We start from the raw sequence: 9,368 nt of genomic DNA, 5'->3' as shown, positions 1-9,368 counted from the left end.
CAACCTGAGGGTCTTGCTCAGGAGGCTCCTGCAGCCAAAACAGGACATGGACACATGTCCTGCCTCCCTTACCTCAGGATGTGAGCCCACCTTGCACTGGGTTCTTTAAGGTAATGGGACACTTAGGAAACACCCAGCAAATCCTTGTGACCTCCTCAGTACAAGTGAGAGAAACCAGAACATACTGGGTGTTTCGCAGCAATCAGAGCTGTTGTTGAGATGACAGATGGACAATGATTTCAAAACGTTGTCAAGTGTGCTAAAGTTGAAAGGCTGCTAGCTATGGTGCTGGGCAAATATTATGTGAGTGTGTCAGGGTTTTGATGCCACCTCAAGGACATTCTGAGTGAGCACGAGGAGCAAGGAGGCATCAAGAGACACTGGGACATGGAAGACATTAATGAATCTTAAGATAGCTTTCATTCCCACATCAGTGGATTACTTCCTTAAAGGACAAGTGAGTCAGCGTCCTTTTTCGGGCTGAAGTAAGATAACATCACAACATAGGGACCAGAAATTACTCGTAAGCCTAATATTTCTGTCAGGGTGTCGACTCACATTCCTTCATCTGCTGTGTGGATGTGGAGGTAAAAAGCAGTCTGACTCCCCATGGCGATTCCTGCAGCCCAGGCTTTCTCCTGCCAGCATCTACAGCCTGTTGCCAGGGTCCAATCCGGGAACAGTAGAACTGGCCCCACCTGGGTTAGGAGAATTTCTTCGCACTGACTTCTGGGAAATGTAGTCGGGCTATTGTGACGTCACAGTTGTCCAGGAAATCCCTATCTGGCTTTTGGTCTACACACGTGCGTCTTCCTCAAAGTTAGACAAGAGTCCTGTAGTCCTGTGCTGCTGTACTTTCCCGTCGCGTCTCTGACATGGAGGTCGGTCCAGGTAGCAGCGCAGCCTGAGGCACTGTGCGGGGTGCGGGGTGCGGGGTGGGTCTTGGAGGGAGCAGACCTGGACTGGATGGGCGGGCAGAAGAAGCTGCTGGGGTGCTGGGCTGAACTGGCTGGGACACCTGAGAGGGCAGGTCAGGGCTGGGAACAGGACGGTTGGGATTGTTCCCTGAGTGACGCTTTCCTCATCCGCCGCGTGCAGCTGGAGCCCGCCTTGGGCTTCTGGACAGCAGAGCTGCCCGGTAGTGGTGGGGTAGATAACAGTGCCAGGTCCGGGATTAGCAGCTAAAGACGGTCACATGACTGCCTGCTCCTGAGGAGGGGCTGGGAGCTCACTGAACTGCTGTGTTAGGGGAGAACTTGCTTGGAGCCCATACACACCGAGGCCCTCTGCTGGGGAATGTGAACCCAGCTTCACCTTAGAAAAGGCCTCTCTCCTTAATTGAGAGTTGAGTAATTGTAAAGAAGAATGTCTGGTTGGCGCACATTAGGTGTGTCAGCATGTATTTTTCTTGTTCTTTTTATGTTTTTTGGACACAGGATTTCTCTTTGCTGTCCTGGAACTTGCTTGGTAGACAGGGCTGGCCTGGAACTCACAGAGAAGCTCCTGCCTCTGCCTCCCCAGTGCAGGAATTGGAGGCATGCACCACCCAAGGAGTGTCATTTGGTCTTGGTCTGGCCTTGAAATTGTTGAGCTGGTCCATGAGCAGGGCCCTAGGAGCAGGTGAATTGTTCACATGGTATTTTTGAAGGTTTGGGGCTTTTGTGTCATGTCAGCAGGATGAGGAGGAGCTCACAGGCCTGTGTGTGGTCACGTGATTTAATGTACCAGAGCTGTGATAGAAACTGCAGCCTAATCTGAGGAACATCTCTGTCATCTTTGCATCTGTGAGGGGGAGACAGGCCCATCTGGTCCTTCCCTGCCTCATAGCATCCGAGGCTACCAGAGTCTGTGTCAGAAAACACTTGAACATACTTGATGGACATGAGAAATACTTTCTGTGGGTCACTTCATGTTTCTTATAGTGAGCATAAGACAATTTCATGCGATCAGTAATTTGCTGACTTAAAATCTATGTGTTCTTAACTTTTGTTGTCCCATTCCTTGTGTAATTTAAACATTAACATGCTGTGTTAAGACATTAAATTCTGGTTATTAGATACTTGTTTGGATTGCTGTATGAGGAAGAATTCTCTTTCCCTTGCTTGAAGTACTTCAACCGAATATTCATTACTTTTGAATAGTCATACGTATTATTCTTTTCATGACCTCATGATGCTTTCTTTTGGTCTTCACTGAATTCTTCCAGTTTGCTCCTTTCATATCTAAGAAATATCTTCATTATTTCTTCATTCTTTTTCTGCAGTTATTGACTAGTGCAGGCCACTATGGTCCACATACCTGGTGTGTCTATTCTGCAGCTGCATTTGGGATGCCTTCCTTGTCCCTGTTCAGCTGTGAGCAGATGATTCTTACCCTTTGCCAGGACAAAACCACTTCCCCCACTGTCCCTCACATCGTACTGCCATCTCCACTCAGTAAAGCAAACTGCTAGTGTGTGGGATTCCTTCCTCTTGCACAGGTGTGTGTCCAGTTCCCTGTGGTATGTGGTCCTCTCTTTGCTCCCAGCTTCTTCATTGAATTCTAGTGTTAATATAAGGGGAGCAGTTACTTGTCTTTACGTCTCAGGCATGATCCTTGCAAGGTTAGCCATGTTTGATCTTGAACTCTGGAGAGGGGGTGAGCGGGGTGTTGACATTCAATTCCTGCTGATGTATGTGAGTATGTCACAGGCCATACAGGGAAATTCAAAAGACTTGATCGTTAGTCAAACACATATGCAAGGAATAAACCTGAGCAGCACAGATTCTCATTACATTGTCATTTCAGGTTATAAGAGTTTCTGTGATGGTGTCCTCCATAGTTACTCAAATAAGGTAACATTTTTTGTTGAAAGGTGTATCTTGTTGCTTGACCAGCTGTTCAAAATCTACCTTCCATTTTTTTTCTTCTTTCCTGTATCTATAAAACAATTAAATCAGATGGATGAGATTTTTTGCACACACTTCACTTTGGGTGCTTTGATGCACACCAATCGCCTGCTAACTTTCAATTTTGTCTGACACTTTGAAAAGATATCCCTGAGGGACACTGACAGAAGATGCAAGATGTCTTTTAACTTCTTCCCTGTCCATTCTGTTGCCCTAGGCTTGCTTCTGGGACCAGCCTCCATTCTTGCCAAGAACAGATATCTACCTCCCAATTACAATAAGCATATGTGCCAATTACTAATGAGTGGCACTTTGCCTGCCTCACGACGAGCTTATTTGCATTTCTTCTCCATAGAAAGTCAATTTTCCAGTCTCAGGTTCCCATGAAATGTTTTCCAGTAATTGTATTGGCTTAAGTCCCTACCAGAGGACTCTGTTCACAGACCTACCACCCACCACCCACAGCATCTCAAGGAGATTGACCCCAAGAGAGTAGACTCACTTTCCCATGCAGAGCAGTGGTACCCTGTGTTTGGCAACACAGAGAGTAATTCTTGCAGTTAATTCTCCATTGCTGACCTGCCCTAATTCTTGTGGGAAACAAAAGTTCTTTCTCAAGCTTGTGAACAGTTGCTTGCTGGGCAAGGTGCTTTGTTATAGAGTATTCAGTGAAAAACATGTTTTAGCCTTTACCCTGAGACAGAAATAAGCAGGAGGTTTTGCCAAGTTTCTTTAACTTGTCTGTGAGACCTTGGGCCATGTCTGCCATACAGGAATGTGGCTTTGCAGACAAGTTTGACCGTCCTTGTACCGAGGTGAATTGTTTTGCTTTGTCTTTAAAAAGTACCTATGGATTAAACTTGGTGCTTTCAGTACTGACTGATAGCCTTCGCGAAAGTATCCTAAGTTTTCTGTCTCTTTCTTTTAACCTGTGATTTCTCAATCCCCACTCTCTCTGTGATGTCCTGAATTACCTATGGCTACTTCTGTCAGGTTCTCTCAGAGAATAATGTTTCCAACTTCACTCTGCACCGGGCTCTTGCCATTTTCCACATTACCCCTGCTGTTGACAATCTCATAGGCAAAAAAGAGTGAATTGGTTATTTTGTTCTTGTTTTTTTCCATTTCCTGGTAAATTGGTTCTATATTGTACTTGCTGCCTTGAAGCATTCAGGCCAATACAGTTGCTTTCCTCTTGAGAAGTTAGTGGGTGTTCTCTTTGCCAATTTTCTTCATTCTCTCTGTGACTCTGTTGGCTTCCTTGTTGGCACTTAACTCTGTCGTTAATTTAAAGAGTCATTCTTTACGGAGGATATATTTCATTTGTACCAAAAGTCCTGTAACAATTACATTTTTTATCTATAACACACCATTATTTGAGTGTCATATGTGTAAAACATGCTTTAGGAATATCCAAGTTTCAATAAATAGGTCAGAGGAAGCATGAAATATGGAAATGATAAAAAGACCAGAGCTAATGGCTGTTGTATTTTGTATTTTAAATTACAGCATTTAAATTTAAATAAAACGTTGTTAGTACTTTATTTGCTGAGTTTTTGATTTGTTTAGATACTTAAATGATATTTTCTCTGTGAGTTCTTCCATAATTGTTGTACTCCTTGCCTGTTTCATCTGCTGTCCCTTGTCACTGTCCTTTGTGTCACTACTGACCTCTGTACAAATCTAGAAACCCAGATGACAGCCAGAGCCACTGCATCAGAATCTGTATTTCAGTTCACTTCTCAATTATGATTAGGCACATTAGTGTGGACAGGTACCTTGTCCCTCATGATGACTTTGTCCTGTGAGAAATGTGCATATGCTTGGTGTGTAATACAAGCATATAGCATTAAATGTGTATTCCTCTGTGGATGTGTTCATTTTACATTTCATCTGTCTCAATGTATAGTGTCCACATGGTGGTATAGGAACTTTTTCCTTGTCTTCCTTGAAGATGGGTCCAGTGTGAGATTGTGTGAGCTCCTATGATGTGTCTGAGGAATATTACTCACTGATGTCAGAAAGACTTCTAGCTCTCTTTCATGCTGGCAAATCTAGATTTGTATCCACAACCAAATGTTGCCTGTGTTAGGGTTCCTTCTGCTGCGATACAGACCATGAGGAAAGGCAACTTGGAGGAGAAAGGGTTCATTTCAGCTGACAACTTGAGGTAACAGTTCATCTCTGAGGGAGTCAAGGCAGGAACATGGAGGCAGGAACAGGGCAGGGGTCACAGAGGAACACTCCGTACTGGCTTGCTTTCCATGGCTTGCTCAGCCTTCTATCCTATACCACATAGAACCACCTGTCTAGGGCTGGCACCACCCATAATATACTGTAATATCTTATATCAGTCACTAATTTAGAAAATGCGCCGCAGGCTTGGCTACAGGACAGTCTCCTGGAGACATTTTCTCAATTTGCTTCTCTCTTCTCAAATGACCCTAGCTAGTGTCAAATTGACAAGAGAAATATAAAGCCCAGTGCTTCTTGGTATTTCTATGATTATTAGTCGTTAAATTAACTAAAAGTGTGATTTCATTCACTAGTGTTTATTTCAGGAAGTGCTGTCCTTCTGGGATGTGGCCATTGATTTCTCTCCAGAAGAGAAGGAATGCCTGGAGCCTGCTCAGTGGAATTTGTACAGGGACGTGATGTTGGAGAACTACAGCAACCTTGTATTCCTGGGTGAGGACTGATTCTATAGTGAAGTTTTATTTCACCCTAAACATGTAGCTTCCCCACATTCTACAATATCTCATCAGAGATTGTGCTTTCAACAACGAGCTTCGTATTCTTCATTTTAAGAAAAATGAGGCAAGTTGCTGTATAGCTAATAAGCATTTCATTGTTCCTTAGTTTGTGAGTTTACCCTGTCTGTTGGGAGCATGAATCTTTCACTCTTGTGGGATTGTTAGCAATTTAATGACATGAGGCATGGAGCTCGCATGTTAATGAAAATTTTTCACAATTCTGTTTAAATGTTTTTGTCCCTGTAATTGAAACTCAGAATCTGGACCATATAAATTTCTTCACATGTTGTAATAATCTGGTCAGAAAACATGTCAGGAACTAATTGTCTGCAATCATTTATTGCGTTATCTTTTTCCATATACATATTGTACTGGAAGGGTCATGTCAATTCCCAGGAGGAGAACCCGTAAACAATCTTGTTCTCTTTTCCTACAAACAGGTCTTGCTGCCTCTAAGCCACACCTCGTGACATTTCTGGAGCAAAGACAAGGGCCTTTGGATGTGAAGAGACAAGCAGCAGCTACCGTGCATCCGGGTGGGTAGGAAAGAGAAGGTCAGAGGACAGAGTTGAAGTCCAAACAGAAAAGCAGGCTTTCCCACATGCATTGAAACATGATGTTGTCATTCTTCAGGTCTCTGCATCTTGTCGGTATTGTCAAAGAAGCAAAAAAGTCTCTCAGACTTTTATGATCATTTAAGTCTCTTAGGCTTCGTATTTTCTAAGTGGTAAACTGTAGTTATATTCAGTGACTTCCAAGGTTTTATGGTTTTGTTTTTCTTTTTATTGGGTCTCCATTGTAAAGGAAGACTCAAGGAAATGCAACTCAGTGCTGGTCAGACTTGAGAGTCATTTATTTGTTGGAGTTGAGAGCAGGTTCAGCTCATGCCAGAAAGATCTGTACAGCGAGGTGCACATGACTGGGTTTATAAAGCCAAACCCACAATTCCATCACACAGAGGCAGGCAGGAGCAGAAGGCTCAACAGTTTCTGTTCTGTTGATTAGAAGATTAGCGGTGGGGAGCAGTTGGATAAAAGTGAGACAAACGAGAGTCAATTTGGGAAGTTGATTTCTTATTGGTTTTAACAAGGAATCAAAACATTCACTTATGTTATAAAGGTATGTATTGGGCCATTAAGTAGACGAATTTCACAAAGACTCTTCATCTTTCTTAAGGAAATCTAGTCATGGGTAGCCAGTTCAGCAAGCCCCATAGGAAACATTCAGGCTATATTACATGAGTCCAATGGGAGGAAGAGATCTCATGGTCCCTTCTTCTCAAGGTCTCCTGTTGAATTCTGCAAACTTCCTCCATGTGTGTCAAGGTTCATTGGCTTCCTGTTGAAATGGGAACCAGGTTGAAGAACATCCCTGTTGTCCTTGGAAGTAGACTCAGAGAGACTGCGCTCAGTGACCTTTCACAGTCCACATCTCCTCCCCAGGCTTTATTGCTTTCTGTTCCTGACTGTGGTGGGTCCACAGGTGGCACGTGCAGCTTAGCTGAAATGAGTGCCCATAGTTCAGCCTGCTGTGCTGACTGGTCCTGTGACAGGGTCTCACACTTTGCTGAGGACTGCTTACAGAATCAGGCTTTGACCTCTCAGCTCAGGGATTAGCGTTGTTAAGAGGAGGAAAAGTCAAAGCCAGTGGACAGGCATGGCCATTCGAACTAGCATGTAGTTCCTGTACCATTTGGGTGGCAGGCTCAGGCACAAGGTTCCCCTGTTTGCATCATCCACAGCTGTAAGTTCAGGGGTCGTGGAATATAGAGTGACTGCAATTGCTTGAGACATTTAGGCTGTGTGTGCAGAGTCTAAGATCCTCCTCAGCAGAGAGAATCCACCCCTCTGCCTTGAGAGACATGAGGAGTAATTCGTTTTTTCCTAAAGTTAAGGACTAGGAGTTCCTAGTTTGTCTTATAAGCTAGAAAGACAGAAGCAGTAGATGCTAGCAAGTCCTGTTCCCCTGCTTCCTTATCCTATGATGAGCTAGCATGGCAGTTACCCTGATAGGTCTGTGTCCCACTGGGGCTACCCTCCAATGTGTGCTGTTTGATCCTAGGTGTGTCCTGCCATGAAACTGTAGTGTAGCTTTTAATCCTTTTTACTCAAGCTTTCTTTTTCAGTAACCAGTTTTTTAAGTTCACATGAGTTTTAATATTTCAGATTAAGGAACGTTTCCATATTAAGGAAACTTTAAGTTGTCCTAAAATTTGAGTTTTCTGCTTTATGGTTAAGGATAATAAGATGCACAGAAGACTGTATAATGGATAATATAGTCTTTCCCTCTAACATTGTCTCTGTAAGTGAATTACATTTGTATTTAGCATGATTACAAATACAATATTTGGCACAGTAGGTATATTTAGTCATTAATATTGTGACTCATCATTAACTATTATGTCTTAATTACTTTTGTTGTCACAAATACAATAAATTAGTCATAAGTTTGTATTGCTGGAAATAAAAATGGTATTGAGCTCAGGAATGTTTATTATTAGCCCTAAAATTGTTACAGCAGTATTATTGAACCTGCTGTCTCATTAAGACACAGACACCGGTTAGACTTTATTTTTCTTGTGAGCCTAGCCTTTCATGGCTGAGCCATCTCTCCAGCCCCTGGTTAGATTTTATAATTGTCCTATTTCCCTTGGGCTGGGCAGATATTTACACCTATGCTATCTCAATAACCTTATCATCCAGCTCCAAGCCCCCACCTAATGCCATCCAGCTTAACCATTCTTACCTGGGCTACCTTTCATCCATAGTCCTGTAAATACTTATATTTTCCATCTTGGTATTTTGTCCATCCACACCATCCTTGGAGTCCTTTCTCCTGGCCCATGTGGTTCCTTCTCCACTGCAACTCCACCCTAACTCTTTATGCTCTCCTTCTTCCTTCTCTCTTCCCACCTGTCTCCTCTGTTTTTCCCATGATCCTCCTGTCCCCAAAGCCTGGGAACCCTACCCTGGCCTACTCCATTCTGCCCTGCCCAGGTTTTAGGCCTTTTAATCAACCAATGAGAAATAATGTCTTAGGTAGCTTTACACAAGGATAGGTGTATCCAAGCAGTAACCAGATCTTGAGGGCCAGTAATTAGCATCAAAATACAAGCATCAGAACAACCCCCAATAAGTTTGTGACTTAATAAATGAAAATGATTTATGCTTCTTTCATCTCAAAATAATCATTAAATGTAAATACAGTCCGTGCAAGAACTGGGAACATCACTCGTCTCATCTCCTTAGTGCATTTTTATAAAATCTAAATCAGTCCTACAGATCTTCTACACTAAGTAGCTTGTTTCATCAGAAAGGATACAGAGGAGAGACTAGTGAGGTTAAAGAGACACCTAGAAGAATGAAAAGGTGTACAATTAATTATCATCATAGTTCTTGTCATGACTCAGTTTCTCCAAATAGCTAAAGTTTCACAAAGTTAGCAAAGACATCAGTGACTAAATAGATGTATTTAGGGCAGTTTTTTTTAAATTTTTTATATTGATTACAGTTTATTTACTTTGTATCCCAGCTGTAGCCCCCTCCCTCATTCCCTTCCAATCCCACCTTCCCTTCCTCCTTTCCTCTCTGCCCCTTTCTAAGTCCATTGATAGGGGAGGTCCTCCTCCCCTTCCATCTGACCCTAACTTAATCAGGTTTCATCAGGACTGGCTGCAATGTCCTCCTCTGTGGCCTAGCAAGGCTGCTCCCACCCCCCCGGGGGGGGG

General features: G+C 43.1%; 2 protein-coding genes across 2 annotated transcripts in view; both read left to right on the top strand.

The window, feature by feature from the left end:
* The first annotated feature begins 541 nt into the window (after positions 1-541).
* LOC129669669 (zinc finger protein 58-like) overlaps positions 542-9,368 on the top strand; it is a 60,708-nt gene continuing 51,881 nt past the window's right edge. Inside the window, exon 1 of the mRNA XM_055597977.1 lies at positions 542-881. Coding sequence (XP_055453952.1) covers positions 876-881 — 6 coding nt within the window. The 5' untranslated portion in view covers positions 542-875. The remainder of the gene's footprint in view (positions 882-9,368) is intronic.
* The window catches only part of LOC129669635 (zinc finger protein 58-like), a 15,919-nt gene continuing 10,197 nt past the window's right edge, over positions 3,647-9,368 (top strand). Inside the window, exons 1-4 of the mRNA XM_055597921.1 lie at positions 3,647-3,703; positions 5,438-5,576; positions 6,082-6,177; positions 6,275-6,291. Coding sequence (XP_055453896.1) covers positions 3,647-3,703; positions 5,438-5,576; positions 6,082-6,177; positions 6,275-6,291 — 309 coding nt within the window. The remainder of the gene's footprint in view (positions 3,704-5,437; positions 5,577-6,081; positions 6,178-6,274; positions 6,292-9,368) is intronic.

The sequence above is a fragment of the Psammomys obesus genome, unplaced genomic scaffold, assembly GCF_907164565.1.
Source record: "Psammomys obesus unplaced genomic scaffold, mPsaObe1.curated_primary_1811, whole genome shotgun sequence".
NCBI lineage: Eukaryota > Metazoa > Chordata > Mammalia > Rodentia > Muridae > Psammomys > Psammomys obesus.
The sequence above is the reverse complement of the archived record's forward strand: the minus strand, read 5'-3'. Positions and strand labels throughout refer to the sequence as shown.